The 22,072-nt window shown below is 37.3% G+C and overlaps 1 protein-coding gene across 4 annotated transcripts; it reads right to left on the bottom strand.

Annotated features, from left to right (window-relative positions):
- Positions 1 to 727: 727 nt before the first annotated feature.
- CA1H5orf22 (chromosome A1 C5orf22 homolog) lies at positions 728 to 21,967 on the bottom strand. 4 transcript variants are annotated; one of them, XM_042952667.1, is made up of 9 exons: positions 21,795 to 21,967; positions 20,167 to 20,312; positions 17,311 to 17,460; positions 14,489 to 14,918; positions 12,424 to 12,486; positions 12,067 to 12,188; positions 8,269 to 8,335; positions 6,334 to 6,473; positions 728 to 2,802 (listed from the first exon to the last, which is right to left on the bottom strand). In XM_042952667.1, exons 1-9 carry the CDS (start codon positions 21,876 to 21,878, stop codon positions 2,670 to 2,672), a joined length of 1,335 nt encoding a protein of 444 aa, XP_042808601.1. In that variant the 5' UTR covers positions 21,879 to 21,967; the 3' UTR covers positions 728 to 2,669. The 4 variants fall into 4 exon arrangements, with proteins under 4 accessions (XP_042808601.1, XP_042808608.1, XP_042808616.1 ...); XM_042952674.1 differs by lacking the exon at positions 21,795 to 21,967 and adding an exon at positions 20,690 to 20,907; XM_042952682.1 differs by lacking the exon at positions 21,795 to 21,967 and adding an exon at positions 17,873 to 17,935 and having other exon boundaries at positions 20,167 to 20,250.
- Positions 21,968 to 22,072: the final 105 nt, after the last annotated feature.

The following is a 22,072-nucleotide window of genomic DNA, read 5'->3' on the forward strand; positions in this document are numbered from 1 at the left end:
TTGTTGAAAGTGCTGCTATAAACATTGGGGTACAAGTGCCCTTATGCATCTCACTCCTGTATCCCTTGGGTAAATTCCTAGTAGTGCTATTTCTGGGTCATAGGGTAGATCTGTTTTTAATTTTTTGAGGAACCTCCATACTGTTTTCCAGAGTGGCTGCACCAGTTTGCATTCCCACCAACAGTGCAAGAGGGTTCCCGTTTCTCCACATCCTCGCCAGCACCTATAGTCTCCTGATTTGTTCATTTTAGCCACTCTGACTGGCATGAGGTGATTATCTCAGTGTGGTTTTGATTTGTATTTCCCTGATGAGGAGTGATGTTGAGCATCTTTTCATGTGCCTGTTGGCCATACAGAAAATATTTCTAAAGAAAAACTTTTCTTCCTCAATACTGAGAAATATATACTTGTTAATACCAAAGCTATAGTCAATGCTTACATTTAAGTCCATTTTCAAGAACTTGCCAAAATCTCATGTGTCAGTGATATGTGTATATAATCCAAAACCCTGTATTGTGGTATTCCTCATTGATATTTAGAACACAGATGAAGGATGTCTTTATAAACTGTTTTTTTTTAAATTTAAAAAAAATTTTTTTTTATTTTAGAGAGACAGAGAGACATGTCAGCAGGGGAGAGAGGCAGATAGACAGAATCTTAAATAGACTCCACACTCAGCACGGAGACTGACTTAGGGCTTGATCCCACGACCCTGGGATCATGATCTGAGCCAAAATCAAGAGACGCTCAAACGAGACACCGAGGTGCCCCTAAACTAAACACCTTATTTGAAATGCCGGTGATATAATTTACCAAATTGGTGGTAGTCAATAGACAGGGACTGAATTTCATTCAAACAGAATTACAGAGCATGAGAACTAAATGATCTGAATGTTCCTAAAATAGAAATTGGTGCCCTTTTATTCCACCTGAATTAAAACGATGCTTGAGTCACATCCTAGTTCATGGGAATTATAACAAATGACTACTGAAGCAGACTCATAAGATCAGTGCTATGAACACACTGAGATCATACACAATTAGTGCTACGGTTTGATTTTAAATCTTTATTTTTTTAATTTGTTTTTTGTTTTAAATCTTTAAAATCTCAAAACATACCTTTTTATTTATTTTAGCACACAAAATAATTTACTCATAAAAGTAACATCCGTTTATAGAATTCCAATAAAATTTTTTCAAAACTTAAAAATAAATAGCACTCTTTTGCAATTCTGATTTTACAGAGAAAACTTTTTGGCACATAATGTTCTATCAAAATAGAAAGCTGAATCACTTTGCTTTGCTTTTCACAACAGAAATAGGCATTCACGCTATCAGCCTTGGGAAATTGGTGACGAGAAAAATTCGCAGGAAAATAGCATCATTGGAAAAATGGGATCTGGTGCCATCTATTGAGTGGCAATGGTAATGTGATCTTGGGTATTAGCCATCAAATTAGGTAACATACAATTGCAGTTACATGCAGCTGCACATGTACACATGTGGTCAAGGCCTGACAGTAACATGCAAAATGAAAACAAATGCTATGTTAGGACTGAGGAATGGATGGATGTTTTTTTTCCCCCTTTAAATGCCATCCTACCTTTTAAAGAAGAAGAAATTAGGTAGTGAAAAATAATTGCTGAACATGGGGAATGCTGAAGACGGGAAGACTTTGGTAAATTAAGCAAATGGAAAGTTCTATGATTTAGAGGGACTCAGATAGGGTCTCTTCCTCACGGGGAGGCTGGTGGAAGGCAGTTATGTCTTTGGGTATTTACCGTAGGTCAGAATTAAGGATTTATCTTTTTTTCTACTATTTACATTAAAAGCTAGTTTATTTGAAGAAATTATCAACCCAGACTGCCAATAAAGTGGCACTTAGGAACTGTAATGATAATCGATGCCAATACTGATCATCTGGAGGCACCAAAAACCCTGAAGGCTTTTCTGATTAGCAAAGAAAATTTTTGTTTTGTTGACTGCTCAAATAGACCTTCTCCATACCAACAATAATGTGAGTTTGCCACAACAGCTGCACCACAACCCTGACAGTCTTGGAAAGGTAGGATTCCTGCAACATTTTCATGGACTAGCAAGTTTATTTATTTATTTTTTTGGTAGCTTTTGAGAATGTTACTTTCTTATTCTGCCAGGATGCCTTGAGTACTAAGAGGATGCCTAAGACATGTTTGTGGTTGCTCCTTCATAATACTTCTCGTAATCCATAATTTGTTTCTTAGCTATCCCCTAAGAGGGCAGGGGGCCTTGTCTATCCTGTTCATCACCATATACCCAGCACTTAATTATGTCTGGCACATGTAAATGCTCAATAAATGTCAGTTGGTTGAGTGAATAAATGAATGAATTTTGTACAGTCCAACTGACCTAGGGGGAAAAAACAACCCGCACAAAATGAGGAAGACTATGATGGAAAGGAAGAAAAATAAGCAACAATCAGTTGGAGGGGGGGAGGGTAGAACTGATGTAAAAAAAAAATTGTCATCATTCAACAACTGATAAGATCTGTTTGAGATTCAAACTATCTGAAAGATTTTAACAAAGTTAATATAAAAACAAAAGTCTTCTCTGGAAGACTCATTTATAATAAGTTAATGAAAACCCTGTTATTACATCAAGATGTTATAGGAACCTAGTGTTTTGTTGTTTCAAGATGGAGAACACTCTGCTAAATACACCAGGTGAATGTCTACAGCCCCATACAGGGAGCTCAGCACATTAAGGACTTTTTCTTGAATGGTGTCAACTTGCTCAGAAGGACAGTAATCGTCCAGACTTGACCTGGAACCGAGAAGGGAAAGAAAAAGAAAAATACACATAAATGTGATCATACTGTGCAGTGAGGAAAAGTCTGCATGTGTTGATTTCAATATAAAATAGAAACGAAGGTGTACTGAATTTTGGAATAATAACAGTTGGAAGCTACTAAATAGTTACTCTATGTCGGGTACATTACATTATATTCTTTAATCTTCTCAGCAACTCTATGAAATAGGTACTTTTACTATCCCTTTAAAAGAATCTAAACAGAAAGATTAACCTGCATAAGTCACATAGCTAGTAAGTGCTAGTGACGGGATTTAAAATGACACAGCATGCTTCAAAGCCTCAGTGCTTTATCATTAGACTGCTGTTTCCCTTAGAGGGAGATATGGGAAATACTGGGGGTTCTTAAGTGAGTGGACATCTTTCCTATCCTTTTATTATGGGTACACTAGGGCTAGAAATTACAAGGGTAGAGTCGAGTCTTCCCAACTGATAATAGGTTTCTACTTCTACAAACTTTGTTAACAAGCATACAGAATTATCCAGAATCAAATGTGGAGATGTGCTGGTATTAGGATTAGTTTCCTAGATGGTATTAAGGAGAAAAGAGCAAAGTAGGATAAGGCAGGAATCTGTATCTTGGTGACTCTTTGTAGAATCACCAGCTACAACTTTAGTTACCAACTAGTTACAATGTCACTGACAATTATAGCCAGATTAAGTTCTGAAATGACTTGATCAGCGTTTCCTGGTTCTGGACTCGGGTGAGGAAAGCCATTTGAGGAGGATGGATTGGAAAGAGTGGCATAGAAATCTTTATGGAAGGAAATGGAGGGGTGTCTGGACGGCTCAGTCAGTTAAGTGTCCAACTCTTGATTTCAGCTCAGGTCATGATCTCCCGGCTGTGGGATTGAGCTCTGAACTGGGCTCTGAGCTGACAGTGTGTAGCCTGCTTGAGATTCTCTCTTTCCCTCTCTCCCTCTCCCCCATCCCCGCCCACTCTCTCTCTTTCTCAAAATAAATAAAAATTAAAAACAACTTAAAAAGGGGTGACTGTGTGGCTCAATTGGTTAAATGTCCAACTTTGGGTCAGGTCATGATCTCACTGCTCGTGAGTTTGAGCTCCGCCTTTAGCTCTGTGCTGACAACTCAAAGCCTGGAGCCTGCTTGGGATCCTGTGTCTCCCTCTCTCTCTGCCCCTCCCCGCTCATGCTCTGTCTCTCTCAAAAATAAATAAAAAACATTTAAAAAAACACAAAAACTTAAAAAGAAAAGAAGGAAATGGAATTAGTTATCTAGTCCTTGTCACAAGTATTTTAGACCTAAATAATCTGTGAGACACAATCTGTGAGACTTCTGATAAACTCATTCTATTCTCTGGTGATCAGGTTATTTTTGAGACTAGATGTAAATATTTAACACACAATAAATAAGACAGAGCGATTAAAATTATTAAATACTACCTAATATATACATATGGATAAAGACCTACTTCAAGGAAGTATCATATATAAAAGTTTAATTTATAAGCCTCAATCAGTCAAAGCTTTCCGGCTTCTTTAAAACAGTTAGAGTAGTTCTTGATGGAAACTACCCCCAAGATGTAGTTTTGGAAATCTATTGGTGCATTTTTGATTGTCACAATGACAACCGAAGGGCCAAGGTGAGAGGACAGGGCTGCTAAAATGCTTGCAACATGCAGGACAGTCCTGCACTATGAATGTGAATATGAATACTTGTCCTGTGTCCTACATACTTTTTTCCAAAGTTCATGGAGCACTCACATAAGTGAAAACCATTTTTAATTTTTTGAGCCTAGAATTTAATACTCTTTTACATATGAACAAAGTATTTTTGAAAATAAATTAAATATAAACTAAATTTCCCAAGAATGCAACTACTCTGTATATTGAGGGAAGACTGGACTTTAAGTTTAGAACTTTACCAGGAAATTGTTATGACCAGAAAAAACATGTCACATGGGGCACCTGGGTGACTCTGTCAGTTAAGCATCTGACTCTTGATTTCAGCTCAGGTCATGATCTCACAGTTCGTGAGACTGAGTTCCACATCAGGCTCTGTGCTCACAGTGCAGAGACTGCTTGGGATTCTCTCTCCCTCTCTCAAAACAAATAAATAAACTTAAAAAAAAAACCAAACATGTCACTATGGCAGTGCTGTTAGGGTATTTGGCCAATACATCACGTGATTATCTGTCTGCATTTGTAACTGTTACATTTAGAGACTCCTTGTAAAGATGCTAGTCTTGTGTGGCATTTTAATACATACTATTTTATCAATTACTTTTATTTCTTTTATGTTAGGATTTTCTTGTGTGTACACACATATAAACATATGTTTAAATTATGTGTACAGGTATATTATTGCTATAGAATAAATGTTTGTGTCCCCCCCAAATTCGTATATTGAATCCAATCCTCAATGTCATCATATTTTGATTAGATAACAAGGGTGGACCCCTCATGAATGAGATTAGTGCTGTTATAAGAGACCCCAGAGACCTCCTTCATGAGGTTTACAGGGAGAAGACGGCTGTGAACCAGGAAGCAGGTCTTTACCACACTGAATCTGTTAGTAACTTTATCTTAGACCACCCAGCCTCCAGGACTGTGAGAAATGGATTTCTCTTGTTTATAAGCCACCTGGTCTATGGTATTTTTGTTAATGCAGCCTGAATGAACTATGTAGGTTAGATCACCTATGAATTTCATTTCAGGATGGTAAAAAGATGTTACAAAATATTTGTCATAAAATATATAAAGTACTAACCTCATAGTTCCATACAAAACCAGCCCAAAGATGAACACAGAAAAGTTTCATTAAATTGTTGTAACTATTCAGCAATTATGTTCAAATTTAAAAAATGGCAGCAGCTAAATATTCATTTGTAGGACAAAGAAATAGGAATTCCTGTGTTCATCTGAATAGTATCACCAACTTCAAAGACAAGATAATAAGAATTGTATGTTTTTTGCCAACCATCACTAAGAGGAAAGAGAAAATACAACATCTGAATTTTGAGCTGAGTAGGTAAAAAATTGGTTAGTAATAGTAATCATTAGATTAACCTGTGGAAACTGTATTAATTTCTTATGGCAGCTGTAACAAATTGCCACAAATTTAGCAGCTTAAAGCAACACAAAATTACTACCTTACAGTCTTGTTGGAGATGAGAAGTCCTAAAATAGAGGGGCTAGCAGGGCTGCATTCTTCTCTAGGTTCTAGGGGAGAATGTTTGTCTTTCCAGTTTCTGGAGGCTGTCTGCATTCCTTAGCCTGAGGCCCTATCCTCCATCTTCTAAGCCAGTAGCCTAGCATCTTCCAATTTCTCGAATTCTGACCCTCTTAAAAGGACCACTGTGATCACACTGGTCCACTGGATAATCCAAGGTATTCTCATTTCAAGATCTTTGAGTTAATTACAACTGCAAGGTCCCTTTTCCTATAGAAGGTTACATATCCGCAGGTTCTGGAGATTAGGATGTGAACATCTTTGGCATACCACTATTCAGGCTACCACACTTACCTTGCAATTGTCACGAGAGTAGGTTTTGGTAAATTTTTCAGTAAATAATATACAGACTGAATAAGATACTCAATTTCTTGTTCTGTGCTGATATGGTGAGGAAGTTCTGAATAATCACAGGTTAGACCAGCCTGGTGAACCTGAAAATAAGAAAATTAAGAATTACACTATAAGGCTTTATTGTTTTTAGAAAATTCTTTAACCATTAGAGGACTTGCTGATACATTTTTTAATAATATTGTGGACTGGGATTGTTTTTTCCTTAACAGCTTCTGTGTCACAGAAGTTACCTATTCTCTCAAGTTTTGAAAGAACTGGCCTGTACATTTGTTTGGGCCTGATGCCTTTTGTAGGAATAACTCCTTAACTATTTTTTTTATTTTATAATTATGGATTAATTCAGTTTCTGTCTTTACTTGAGTCTATTTTGACAATTCATATTATCTAGCAAATTATCTATTACACCTAGATTCTAAAAGCTGATATAAAATTGTACATAATATTCTGGTTTTACCTTTTCTTTCAACATATTATTTTATTTTTAAAATACATGCATGTAGTGCTATATTCAAAGTTTTAAGAGGATACAAGGGAGAGTTTTCCTCCTGTCACCAGTTCCTTATATACCCTTTATGTACAATCAAATAGTACTGACACCCATTTATGTGTCTTAAATGTAAATGACTGATGTTCCAGTCTCATAGCACTAAACTGTGCCTGAAAGCTAGAAGTGGCTCACAGGCTAAGATTTTATATCCTTTGCTTGAAGTTTTGAAAACTGGAACTCAAGTATGTCACTGTTTTGCCTACTGTATATAAGTGCAAAGCATGGAAAAAAAAACCATTAATCTGATATTTTATTGGAGGTTCTGAATACACATCAAAAATTTAACTAGGAACAATCCACGTAGTAAAATGATATGAATGTTCTTTTCTACTGAACTGATCAAAACACTTAGTGTTCTAACCCTGCAGCTATAGGCACATCATATTTGATTACATTATCTGCAACCAAGCCCATGCCATCCCTTCTGTCTTTCAACAAACAATGTACAAACCACTCCCAACCAGTGGAAAATCCAGATGTAATATAATGATTATAGCAGACCTGCATGAAGACACATTCAATAATGTCATGTGAACTCAAAACATTTTTAAATCCTAAGGATCTTCTAACTCTATCACTCTTAATAACTGCCATGAAAAAAGGGGTGGACTAAGGCGTTTGGACTAGCTCCAATTTAAGCAAAATATTCTTTTGCTAATATTTTTTATTCTTATAAAGTTGGCATTAAATCAATACATAAACTTCAGTTCAAGTAAGGTGGTTTAATTGTATTCCATAACTAAATAAAACACTAGAACAAAACAATTTATTGGAAGTAAAAGCAGCAGCAGGAGTAAAAGAAGAAGACTTAGAGGTCTTAGTTTTAGCACAAAATCTGAGAAAAGGCACTTGAACTTCAAATAGGAAATTTTATGCCTCAAATACTGAAAAATGATATAAAAATAAAAGAAATTATCATTAGAAGTATTCACTTTTGCCATAGCTTTCAGGTCACTGTTGGCAAACAAAGTCAGCAATACAGCTGATATGGCTGAGATGTACTTGTCAGAACACCTTCTTTTATCTTCCTGCTTGGTTTTTATAATCAGGAAAGTTTTTAGAGGGAGGAAAGAAAGAAGGAGGAAGGGAGTATAAAAATGAATCAATAAAGAAGGGACAACTTTAGAAAGCTTATTTTTTTGGAAAACTTTTCCAATGTTCTGACTTCTAAGAAGTGTGTATTTTTTCATTTCTTCTCATTTTTTAAAAAGAATTCATTTACACTTCCCTGGTACACAAATAAAAGCAAACCACTTAAATAAAAAGTACTTTTTCTACCCAGAAAAATGTCTTTCTAAAGGGTCAATTTTATACTGCAATATATTTACCATTTCATAGTCTGGTACTTCCATCCGTTTTTTCAAACTCTGTACAAGTGGAATTAGTGATTCCATTCTGGAAAAAAGCCACCCCTCAATTAAACATCACACCACCTCAACTAAAATTACAGAAGCAAATGATAGATACGTAACATTTAAAGTATATCTTTAACAATACATTTCACATAATTGAGAAATGAAAGATAAAGACATTCAAATATCATCTTAAAATATTAAGAAATAAATGTTGTTTTTTCTTACTTAAAAAAGTATACATTGTGTTAAACGTTGAAAATTAACACTCAAGAAACTGAGATTTTCCTTTTTTAAAAATAGAAGCTCTACTGTGATTTAAAATTATTTTGATCAATAAGAAAACTAAGTGCCTTGAGCACATGGTGTTGAAAAAGTTACCCAAAAGTTCAAAAAAAATTAAGAATATATTTATTGACATACACAATTACACCTGGGAAAGTTCTATACCATTTAGTATACTAACACTAGTGCCTTTAAGTCATTTAAATTTTATTTATTATTTATTTTTGATGCTTTTTATTTTTGAGAGAGTGCACGCAAGCAAGCGGGGGAGAGGCAGAGAGAAATGGAGATAGAATCTGAAGCAGGCTCCAGGCTCTGAGCTGTCGGCACAAAGCTTGACATGGGGCTTGAACTCGTGAACCACGAGATCATGACCTGAACAGAAGTCGGACTTTTAACCAACTGAGCCAACCAGGTGCCCATTATTAAATTTAAATAGAACTCTTTGGGAGTCCTGACTGATGTTTCTAGTATTTTGCCTTCCCCATCAATATCTATGCAACTGCTAGGAGGGAAAAAAGAAAGAAAGAGGGGGTCATGGAGACCTATCTATCCACTCATTCTGTTATTCTCTTTTTATGAAAAAACTTTCTGGTCTTCTAGACCCTAATCACCTACTTTATTTCTTTTTTTTTTTTTTTTTTTCTTTCTGAGGGTAGGAACCCCTGCCCATTTATTATTTTTTTAATATGAAATTTATTGTCAAATTGGTTTCCATCTACTTTATGTACTTCTTAAGGAACAGTGAAGACTCCTTCATGCTGAGGGTCTGGCTCTTCAGGGGCATGGTAAATTTGGGGAGATTCTTCTTGCTATCTCACCCACTTTTCCTTTGTGCTATTCTATTTTCCCTCCATTCCAATCATGGTCTGGACTCATTTCTGTTGTAGCCTCATTGTTTCTTCAACTCTGTGACAGAACTCTGCAGGTGCTGAAGAGTTAACTGGGCATGCTTACCAGGCACAGTGGGTTTCAGTGAAAGTGGCCCCATCTATAGGCTAGATCCAGGACTCCAAGGTTTTCATGCTATTTTAAGTTTTAAACTCAGCTTGAGACATCACAAATTCACAAAATAGTAGGTACTTTTCAATGTTTCTAGGAAGAATCATGTTCTGTGAGATATTTCTAGATCTCCCTCTTCCATCATAATTTCAAGAAGGAGGGAATCATTTTTTGAATGAGTTCCCTATACTGAAGAAGAAGAGCATTAACTGATGTTAAAGTGCCTGGTCAATATTTATTGATGTGATGAATACAATTATGGTTTTTATTCCATACTACTCTTTTTTTAGAGATAATAAAGTTTTAAAATGTTTATATTTCAGGGAGGTTTCTCAATATTTGAAACAAAAATTACACTGAATATTTTGAATAGGTAATACATACACATAGCAAAAGATGTTTCTCCCTCATAACTTCATCTATTAGCCATACAATTCCTCTCTCCAGAGGCAACCTCTATTCCAGTTTCCTATGTATTCTTCTAGAAATCTGATGAATTATTACCAATAACAATGACATAATAAACCTTAGTGGCCCAAAGAACTATGATTCTAACTTTCTAATTTATGTTGGTATCTTATGACTGATTTCTTACATTTACACTGTGGAGAATAATCTGTTTGTGAGAGATCAGTTTGAAAATAAGCTGGTTCTGGTCTTCCTATGCTCATGGGGACAAAAAAGTTGATGTCTGATGGTTCCATTTTAGTTTTCAGGCTTTTTGTTGAGTCTATATGATTTAAAGAATTATTTCAAAGACTCAACATCACTAATCATTAAGGAAATGCAAACCAACACCACAGTAAGAAATTACCTCACATAAGTCAGAATGGCTAGTATCAAAGAACAAGAAAAGAACAAGTGTCGGTGAGGATGTGGAGAAAAGGAAGCCTTTGTGCACTGTCTGTAAAAATGTAAACTGGTACAGCCACTATGGAAAATAGTATGGAGGTTCCTCAAAAAATTAAAAATAGAAATACCATATGATCCAGTAATTTGGTATTTATTCAAAGAAAACAGAAACACTAATTTGAAAAGATATATCCACTCCTATTGTTATTGCAGTATTATTTGTTATAGTCAAGATATGAAAGCAACCCAAGTGTCCATCGATAGACAAATGAATAAAGAAAATGTAAGACAGATATATGCACATACACATGTCTATGTATACAATGGAATATTACCCAGACATAAAAAAGAATGAAATCTTGACATGTATGACAACATGGATGAACCTAGAGTATCATGCTCAGTGAAGTAAGTTTGATAAGTACCACATGATTTCACTTGTGCAATCTAAAGCAGAACAAATGAACAAACAAAAACAGAAACAGACTCATAAATACAGAGAACCAGTGGCTGCCAGAGGGGGTGGGGAGACAGGTGAAACAGGTGAAGGGGATTAAGAGGTCCAAATTTCCAGTTATAAAAATAAGTCACAGGAATAAAAACTAAAACATAGGGAATACAGTCAATGGTATAATAATATTGTATAGTAACAGGTGGTAACCACATTTATTGTGGTGAGCACTATAGAATATATCGAATTGTCGATTCATTATGTTGTATACCTGAGACTAATATAATATTGTACGTCAACTACACTTCACTAGAAAAAAATAGAATTAGTTCCAAGAAAAGTAACTACACTATTTATGTCAACATTCTTTCAAACTTGCTTTTTAACACTAAAGGCACTCTTCACCCCACCCTATAAATCGACAAATGATCACACGAAAAGAACTTTCTCTTCATGTTTTCAAGGTAATGTTAATGCTGAGATTGGCCAAATGAAATTGGCCAAATAGATGACCTGATGAAGAATCCAGCTTTCAAATCGTGCTTCCTCATATGATGGGCAGTTTTGACCTTCTACTCATATTGGGTTATCCTTAAAAGGAAGCAAATTTTCACATTTTAATTTACCAATCTAGTAATTTACTTTTTTATTGATAGGTTAAATTTTTTTTTTCTTACTCTCCTTTGAATGGGGGCTGTCTTACAAATCATTAGTCTTCTGTAAGACCCAGCACCACATCTTATAGGGGCAGCTACTGCACAATGATTAAAAGCATACCCACTTACTATGGGACTCAGAGCAACTTAAACCTCTGTGTCTTAGCTTCCTCACCTATAAAATGAACACAAAGTCTTAAGATTATTAGAAGGAATAAATGAGATAAATGCAAGAAAAAAATCTTACAACTGGGCATATAGATAGCACCTAGTAAAGGCTAGCTATTGCTAGTAAATTTGTGTTGGCATTTTTTTTTTTAAGATACTATTTTTAAGTAAGCACTACACCCAATGTGGGGCTCCAACTCACAACCCTGAGATCAAGCATCACATGCTCTACAAACTGAGCCAGCCAGCATCCTTGTGTTGGCATTTAATACTAATTTTTAAAAAGTAATTTATCTAGCAAACTTAACAATATATCTAGGACTGAAATAAAGTTGGGGAAAAAATGTTTCAAGGTCTTACCCAGGGTTTGAAGCCCATTTCTGTACAGTTTCTTCATCATCACCATCACACAAATCAGCAAAAGCAGCTTCTAAATCTTCTAACTGATGAATTCGAGTATCAACACAATCTACCAAATCTTCCTTTAAGTACATTGAAAAGCCAAGATTATAATTTTTCTTTGAAAAAGCAAGTGAAATTCCATTACAATGAAAATATCAGTTCAATTACTTAAACCATGACTTGTAAGTACTAACCATGGGTTTACCCAATAAACACACAAAGATTCTGGTGAGATGTCCGAGAGCACTCTAACGGGCTATAAGATATTATTAGATATGTAACAGACAAAACGCAAAAGAAATAAATGAAGGATACCTCTGTCAGGTTGGCATCAGGCTTTTTAAATTGGTACAACTCTTGTAAGATTTTGTATTCTTCCTGGAAAACAAAACAAAAACCCATATAGTAGGGAAAAAAAACCTAATTTTTTTGATGATATTCTTTAAGTAAAAATGGCTGTGATATTAGGAAGATAGATAATTATTTAAAAATCAGTCTGTGAAAATCCAGCAAATGTATAGTTCAGATATCATTATAAACACTGTCATTTCTATACTGACAAGAATGTATGAAATAGCTATGGAAAAGACTTGATATGAAAGAAGATTTTTAATAATATTCTACTCTACAAATTGGTACATCCTAGGATCTGAACAGATTTTCGCTATTTACAGGAAATATACATGTCCTGAATAACAAAAGAACGCTCCAGGTTCAGTTTGCAGCCCTTTCCCTAGCTGCAAAAGAGAACCCTGAAATTTAAAGGTGATAGGGGAGGCAGTTACAATCGAAGAAGGATACTTTCTAAGCACTGACTTTGCAGGAGAGTGTCTCTCTTCATTCAGCACGCTAAATAGCCCCATAATACATGGGTATATCTGGCTCCAAAATCCCATTTAGGAGTATTGTTGAGAAGAAATTATATGCAAGAGCTGAAGTTCACAAAGCACAGTGTTGTGCCACTACCCTCACTGTAATAATCCTGTGACTTGGGTGTGATTATTTTGATTTTATACTTGAACTGTGGGTCAGAAAGGTTAAGTAACTTTCCCAAGAAGCGATAAGCAGAAGCAACAAACAGAACTTAACTCACTCTGGACTTCTGCACATGCTCTTTAAAAAAGGTAAACAAGTGACTTTAACTACATTAAAAAAAGTCTATTAAATTATAAAGTATACTACATGCTCTCTTCCAAAAGTTCCATAGTACCAAATGGTATAAAGGATACAAAAATCTCCACTACCCAGGTTTCCTGATAGTACTGGAAAAGGAATACCTGCCATTAAGTTCCTTATGTAACTTTTTAGAAATTTTCATTAAAAATATTTGATGAGTATATTTGTAAAATAAATTCCTAAAGTCAGTTTCTTCAGCTTTCAGACACGCCTATTCTTCAAGTTTTCTAAATAGCTCTAAGGTCATTTCATAATTCTAAGAACTTGTGGTTATAGTCACTGGCTCCAAATACAACAGCAGGAAGAAATAGAGAGCAATTTTTCTCCCTTATTTACAAGTTGGGAAAATACTCTAGGTCCCCCATTCTTGTTCCAGATTACACTAAATCCTCAAATCTTACCTATTTTTAATCATTACCTACTTAGAGGTCTTTAATAACTTAGATAAACCACCATGGCTTCTTATACGTACATATTATGATTGTAAGGTGCAACATCGTTGTTATAATCAAACACTGAATTTGGGTAGAAAAAACACAGTTGATCTGAATCACTGAAATAGGTCTGAATAACCTCCCAAATGTTGAAGAAAGCAGTTGTGCCCATAAAATGCACCTAGGAATGCTCATTTGGATCATGAATTTACCAGTTTCTTAAATGCCTAGTTCTATCTCAGATCTGTGCATACTAATATTGTCTGGTGATTTGCATTTAAGATCTGATGAGGTACCCTACAGATTAGAGGCCTGAATCATTAGCTGCAAATAGTACATGTGTGATCAGGCACCTGATTGTTCAGTGAAAAATCTGTCACACAGGGCTTTCTTTACATGTATAGAATATCTCTGGAAAGATACACCAAGAAACTGGTGATGTTTCTTTCTTAGTTTTTTCAACTACCCATGTACGTATTACCTCAATAAACACAAAATAAATACTATCTAGAGCAGGGATTTGCAACCCACAGCCCACAACCTGCTTTTGTCAAGTTAAGAAAGGTACATATAAACTTCAATTTAAAAAAAAGGTATGTATAATTTAAAAATGTTTAAATACAACAAGGAAGAATGTGTGATAGAGACCATATGGTACCCCTAGTAAAGTAATTAATATCTGGTTGCTTGCAGAAAATTTGCTGAGCCCTGATCTAGAGAAATGTCATATAATCCTCAAGATCTACATTTTAAAAATGCCACATGTTTACCTGAGTGAACATTTCTTTGAAGGGATTCTTGACTGAAAAAAAATCCAAGTCAATATCCAAAACAAATGCATCCCCTTTCCTCAAAATTTCTAGAATTTCCCCAGTGCTGACTGTTGTCTGGCATTCTTGGCTTTCAGAAAAGCATGGATGTGACTGCTCTAGGCAAGTTTGGCCCTTCTTCTGTGTCACTGTGTCCTTTTCCAGTCCTTCTGAATAAGAGTCACAGTTAGTAGAGGCAGTGTTTTCTGCATCTTCCAGTGCTAGCTTTGGCTTCTTAGCAGAAGACACCGCATCATTTTCTTCTTGATTGTTACAGAGTTTGTAAGGTTTCACCATAATCACATCCAATTGCAAAGGTTTTTGGTTCTCTAGCTGGTCTTCAGTTACATAAAGACCGTCACTTAGAAAGTAATGATCTGTACTTGTAACCCTGCATTAGAGGAAAAAACTATTTTAAAGACAAATGGACAAATTAGCTGACATTTCATATAGTATTTCCAAAGCACTCAGAAACATAACAAAGAACATATTTAACAAAAGCTAAGAGCTATCCCTACTTTTTGTAATTCCTGTTCTTCTGCAGAAATAGCATTCCCCAAATTTTTAGCTGGGCACACAACTGCCCAAAGACTGTTAAGTAAAGATTTCATAATCTACCTTGCAGCCAGGTGTGGCCATTTGACTAAGTTCTGGCCTAAGGCTGTGAATGGAAAAGAAGTGTATAAAACCTTGCTCTCCTTTCCTCACTGACTGGCATATGAACATGGAAGTGGCAAGCCCACCTTGGACTATGAGGACAAAGGCAATACTCTAGAGATGAAGCAAAAAGATAAAAGGAACTGGAGTTGCTGAACTGGTAAACTGCCACAAAGGCCCTGGGCTGCATGTGGTAAACTCTCATATGAGAAAGAAATAAATGATCTTCTTTAATTAACCTAGTGTGTGTGTGTTTTTTTAACTTAAAAAAATATTTATTTTTGAGAGAGAAGAGAGGGAGGAGACAGAGCGTGAGTGAGGAAGGGGCACAGAGAGAAAGAGACACAGAATCTGAAGCAGGCTTCAGGCTCGGAGCTGTCAGTAGAATCTGACGCAGGGCTTGAACTCATGAACTGTGAGATCATGACCTGAGCCGAAGTCGGATGCTTAACCAAATGAGCCACCAAGGGGCCCCTTTAAGCTAGTGTTTTGGAGCTCATATCAGCTGAAACTTTAACCAAATAATCACTTACGAGAAAAATTGTATCTGGAAATAATTTCTGTTAACAGAAACTCCCTCCGATGTGTTTCAAAGCTTTGTCAAATTTTATATGAATATATTTTAATATGAAAAGCAACTTAAAAATGTTATACATATGCAGAATGCATTTTACAAGTTACAGATTTCTACTCAGTAAGTTCTTAGCTTTTCACTATTTTATGCCTTAGTAAATACTTTGAAAAGCAAAACTAAGTGCTTCTTCCAGAGGCAGGCTCTATCCAACTAAAATAAAGGTCAATATTTATTTTCTACTCCCCCTCCTCCAGTTATACAGCCTTAAACTTAAAAAGGTATTAATTTTCCAAAATAAGATTAATGACGTAATAAAGCTAATATCCAGGCTTCTTACAAATTATGCCATCCTAAGAAAGACAAAGCCTGTATCCTCCAAACTAAATTTGCATTCTTCTTTTTTTTTTTAATTTTATTTTTAATGTGTATTTATTTTTGAGACAGAGAGAGACAGAGCATGAACAAGGGAGGGTCAGAGAGAGAGGGAGACACAGAATCAGAAGCAGGCTCCAGGCTCTGAGCCATCAGCCCAGAGCCCGACGCAGGGCTCGAACTCATGGACCGCGAGATCGTGACCTGGGCTGAAGTCGGACGTCTAACTGACTGAGCCACCCAGGCGCCCCTGCATTCTTCTTTAATAGAGGACCCTTCACATTCATCTCATCACAAGAGAATGTAGAAAGTCAAGAACATGTTGATATTTATAAAGATAATTACAGTATTGCAATATACATAAAACATTGATTAAACTGCTTATACAACAAAAATAGTTGCACATGTAACTCAAGTCAGAGAATGCTGTAATTTAATTTAGGTTAATTACCTAAAGTTAGTCATAGTACTAAAATGAAAACTCCAAATCTACTTTTTAGCTATTGGATTTACAAAAAACAAAACAAAACAAAAAAAAAAACCCAAAATGAGATAATTTTGCTTTTCCACTGCTAACTGTTAAATTCAGTGGACAGGGGAGCCTGGGTGGCTCAGTCGGTTGGGCGTCCGACTTCAGCTCAGGTCACGATCTCACGGTCCGTGAGTTCGAGCCCCGCGTCGGGCTCTGGGCTGATGGCTCAGAGCCTGGAGCCTGCTTCGGATTCTGTGTCTCCCTCTCTCTCTGCCCCTCCCCCGTTCATGCTGTGTCTCTCTCTGTCTCAAAAAAAAAAATAAATAAACATTAAAAAAAAAAAATTCAGTGGACAATAGTTATATTGTAAGGAAATAGCATTTCCTTAAATATATAAATCATTAAATATATATATGTATAAGGTATTTCACTGATTTAACGGAATTAGTCATCAATGGAGCCCGAATTCCAGAAGATGGAGACCATATTATTCAAAACCAACTTGACTAGCAACAAAATATAAATGACATGTGAAGAAGGTCCAGAGACATGAAAGCTTGGTTCCTGGTGTTTTGAGAACTATTTAAATAGTTGAGGCTTAATCTGACCCTATCTGTATGTAGAGAACTTACAAGTTATTATGGGGATTCAAAGTAAGATAAAAGAAGAATTCATTCCCTTTCACACTCACAAATATGATGAAATTACCTGATGGTTGTGGTAGAAGTGTCTCTGCCTACTAAAAAGTGATGTTTTCCCTCTCTGATTTGCTGAGCCCACATGGGATGAAGCCATAGAACATGAGAAAAATGGCCAGCATAAACTGCAGGCATAATCCAATTCTCAATACTTAATTCTCTGGAAAAGAAATAGAAAGCATGAAAGAAATAGAAATAGAAAGAATAGAAAGAAAGAATAGAAAGCATGAGTGGGCTTTCCAAATGTAATTTCACCCAGAACAAGATTTTAACAACTTTCGTAATGACATCAAGGGCTTATTTCCCTTTTTCATTGTACTGACATTTGCACTAACAGTGCAAAGCAATGGTGGGCTGATGTCCTGAGATTAATCAAGGCAACAGCATCAACTCTACTAGTAGTCACTGTATTCTTCACTACCAAACACCACTGACCCCTCCCAAAGCCAGTTTCATGTAAAAAAAAAAAAAAATCCAGTTTACTAGTTTACTAAACCTTGATCCTGAATATACATTTTAAATAGTCTGTGCAGTAAAATGAGAAATGCACAAAAAGTACTTCTGCTACATACTTTGAGGTACCATGGTTGTTTCAAGGAAAAGTACTTGTGACTGAATTGAAAACACCATTTTTCCTGAAAGAAAGATTGATCAACATACAATGGTTATTCAGACTTGAAATTGAATTGTTGGATTTCCACATTCGAACTGAGCTTTAAGAACCACTACTTGTCAAGTTTTGGTATGGTACTGAATATTCATAATTATCTGAAAAAGCTATGAAAATACTGTTCCTAAATTTTCTTCATATAGTTCCACCAAAACAACATATGGCAACAAATCGAATGCAGAAGGAGATAGAAATAGCTGTCTCTTATAAAGGCGAATATTAAAGAGATGGGAAAAAAACTTAAATATTGTTATTCTTCTCCCCAGATACTTTGCTTTAGAAAATACATTTTTCATAAAAATATCATATTTATGCTAACACATACAGGTTTATTAATTTGAATGAATTATTACTTTAAACATTTCTCAGTTTTAATTTCAAATATGGTAAATGTCAATAGATGTAACCTACACTTAGAAGAAAGCTCAGTAATTTTTAGGAATATACAGGAATCCTGAGACTAAAAAGTTTAAGAATTATTCTACAACTGTACAGTCTGCATACTTGTAACTTTTTTCAATTTCTAAAATATGAAATCTCTAAATTTATAAAAGAGACTAACAACAATGGTAGCCCTACCACATTTCTTTAGAAATTAGCGCTCTAGGGGCGCCTGGATGGCTCAGTCGGTTGAGCATCTGACTGGCTCAGGTCATGATCTCATGGTTTGTGGGTTCGAGCCCTGCGTAGGGGTCTGTGCTGACAGCTCTGAGCCTGCAGCCTGCTTTGGATTCTGTGTCTCCTTCTCCCTCTACCCCTCCCTCACTTGTACTCTGTCTCTCATAAATAAATAAATAAATAAAATAAATAGTGCTCTAAAATGGGGTTCTGGAAAAAGTTAACTAAAAGAAATGTAGTAGGCTAAAATTAATTCATGTAAACATCTATCTCTTAATTTTATATTATAAATAAAAGTTACTGCTATGTAACTTTTTACCTGATATGAGTAGACTACATTCTAACAAAATGCATACATAAACAGTGGCAGAATTTCAGAGAACTTTATTACTAAAGAAAGGCTTATAAGTTAATGTTTATAGATACATTAGGTATGATCCTTCCTGTGGATTGAGGTACAAATTGCGAGGTTGGAAGGACAATACTGGAAGAAAGGATATACAAATTAAAGATGTGTTGCCTATATAATTATTGAATAATGTGTTTAAGACACATTATCTTGTGCCTTAGTATTCAGACTTTTTTTTTAATTTTTTTTTTTTTCAACGTTTTTTATTTATTTTTGGGACAGAGAGAGACAGAGCATTGAACGGGGGAGGGGCAGAGAGAGAGGGAGACACAGAATCGGAAACAGGCTCCAGGCTCCGAGCCATCAACCCAGAGCCTGACGCGGGGCTCGAACTCACGGACCGCGAGATCGTGACCTGGCTGAAGTCGGACGCTTAACCGACTGCGCCACCCAGGCGCCCCTTAGTATTCAGACTTTTTAAGTGGAGGGGTAGGGAGAACTGGCTCAAGTAACATCTAAAGTCTCTTCTACTTCTTTCATTGGCTGGGCCACATTTTTTTTTTTTTAAATCAGATTTTATTTAATTAATTAATTAATTAATTTAATGTTTATTTGTTTTGAGAGAAAGAGAACATGAGTGGAGGAGAGACAGAGAGACACAGAACCCGAGGCAGGATCTAGGCTCTGAGCTATTAGTACAGACAGCAATGTGGGGCTTGAACCCACAAACCAGGAGATCATGACCTATGCTGAAAACTGGATGCTTAATGGGCTGAGCCACCCAGGTGCCCCAGGCTACCTGTTTTTGTAAATAAAGGTTTATTGGAACACAGCTACACTCACTTGTTACATAGTGTCCACCGTTGCTTTCATACTACAAGGGCAGAGATAAGTAGTTGCAACGCAGACTGTATGGCCAGCAAGCCTAAAATATTTAATATCTGGCTCTTTATGAAAAAGTCAACAATTGGTGTAATTAAAATAAAACAGGCAAAGAAAAGAAAAAGAAAACACACGAGCTCGGCAAAGTCTAGTTCCCTTAATAGTTCATCACATCTGCAAATTGTATTTCAAGCAAATAAAAGATCTTTAACAGGGGTGCCTGGCTGGCTGTTGGTGGAGCATGCAACTCTTGGTCTCAAGCTCTTGAGTTCGAGCCCCACACCAGGGGCAGAGTTCACTTAAAAACAAAACAAAACAAAATATCATTAACAAAAATCACGTATTACCCAAAAAGTGTTTCCTTGTCAAACACAGTGTCAGCTGGCATATTCACAGGAATAAGGAGGTCTGGATGTGAATCGAAATGCACAAAACTTATATTACTGGCAGGAAGATGCTTTGAGCCAATGGCCCGGTATATGTAAGGCAGGACCTGTAAAAACACACGCACACATTCAGAATTGGCACTGAAATCATGAGCATCCGCTCAGCTGCAGACTGAGAAACAATGCTAAACGTAGCCGCCCGGAGTTCGAAGCGCACCGAATCGTTAAACGGTAGGCAAATACGAAATCTGTTCGTCCTAGGTGGGTTTAGATAACGTTCTCCAGCTTTTTTCCCTCAGAAGTCCCAGGTTGCACCTCCAAAGGCCTTAATGGGCATCTCTTGCTGCCATCTTGCCCCCAACACAAACTCAGAAGATGAAGCGGGTAAACAGATGGGCTCTCAGGAAAAGACCGGGTAATGAAGACACATTCCGGCATTAAGGGTGTGTTCAAGCCACCCTGGGTCTCCTGGCCTTTTCCACACCTTAGGATGGTGCAGCCGGGCTAGGTAGTCTGTCAAGCTCTGTGGCTCTAGATTTAAACCGGAAATGGACAGCACCGCTTAACCCACGCTTGGCTTTTGCTCAGGTCCATGCACTCTATCTCTAGGTCCTGGGAAACCCAACTTCCCGCCTCTCCTCTTAACTTTCTCCATCCAAAAATCCGGAGCCCACTCCTTCCCTCTTTCATATCCGGACAATCCCCAAGGTCTACTAATTAAAAAAAAAAAAAAAAAAAAAGTCTTAGATGCATGATCCTCCCTCATAGGCTTCCAGAAGACCAGATAAAGGCACCATTTTAGCTACTCCAAAGTAGCCCTACCATAAAAAATAGAAAACACCTTCAGTGTTTACAAACGCAGGGGTCTGTGTTAGAAAGATTTATAAGGAAGCTTTTTAATGTTTATTTTTGACAGAGCGCGCGAGAGAGATTGAGCGAGAGACAGAACGCAAGCGGGGGAGGGCCAGAGAGGGAGCGAGACGCAGAATCCGCAGCAGGCTCCAGGCTCAGCGCTGCCCGCACAGAGCCCCAGGCGGGGTTGAACCCCCGAGACCGTGACCTGAGCCGAAGTCGGATGCTTAACCGACTGGGCCACCCGGGCCACCCCATATTGAAGGATTTATGTACACACCTAGCACACAATACTAGCAGCGGCCCTAAGGGTGCTAAGGTGATAGTCCCGTTTCGCAGATGACAGCCCACATTCTTTGCTAAAACCTTCCCATCTACACGGCAGGACTGTGTTGGAGACGCCAGGGAGAGCTGGAAGCCTCCGTTAAGAAGCAGGTAAAGGACACGGGACTCTGCAGTCAGAATGCGCAGGTTCGAAGCCCGACGCCACCAGTTGTTGGTTGTGGGATTTCTGGGCAAATCGCGAGGGTTAAATGAATTGCCCGACGCATACTCAGCGAACCATAAATGTCAGGGCCTGTTCCTCCCAGTTAGTCATTTTGGTGTTTTTTTCCCCACAGCAATGGAACTCGCGCGGGTAACAAATTCCGATTATCTCCGGCCTTCGATGCCGAGGCTCCGCCGCCTCCCGGGCCCTCACGCGATTCTGCCTCAGGACCCAGCAGTCGCCGGCTCACCTCCTGGTGATCCTCCACGACCCACACTGGGAGTTTGGAGTAGCGCCGGAGGCGAGCGCGCTCTCCCACAGAGTCTGCGCTCATGGTTTCCCTGTCAGCGTCCTTGCCAGCCGCAGTGCCGAGGCTAGGACTCCCGAAAGCGGGAGCTGCGGCCTCACAGACCCTCCCGGGTGGAAACGCGCGCTCACCCGGTTGTGGTTCCTTATTGGAAGATGTAGAGGACAGGGGGCGGGCGCCGAGGGGTTCTACAAAGACTATTGGCTTAATTATCCATCGCT

This window comes from Panthera leo, chromosome A1 (assembly GCF_018350215.1).
Source record: "Panthera leo isolate Ple1 chromosome A1, P.leo_Ple1_pat1.1, whole genome shotgun sequence".
Classification (NCBI taxonomy): domain Eukaryota; kingdom Metazoa; phylum Chordata; class Mammalia; order Carnivora; family Felidae; genus Panthera; species Panthera leo.

Excerpts from the sequence above, each read along its gene's own strand:
- CA1H5orf22 (XM_042952667.1), bottom strand. The coding sequence starts at position 21,878 with ATGAGCGCAGACTCTGTGGGAGAGCGCGCTCGCCTCCGGCGCTACTCC. Across the intron at positions 17,461-20,166 it reads GACAAGGAAACACTTTTTGG|AGAATTAAGTATTGAGAATT; the intron begins GTAATACGTGAT and ends TTTCTTTTCCAG. Across the intron at positions 2,803-6,333 it reads ACTCTCGTGACAATTGCAAG|GTCAAGTCTGGACGATTACT; the intron begins GTAAGTGTGGTA and ends TCTCGGTTCCAG.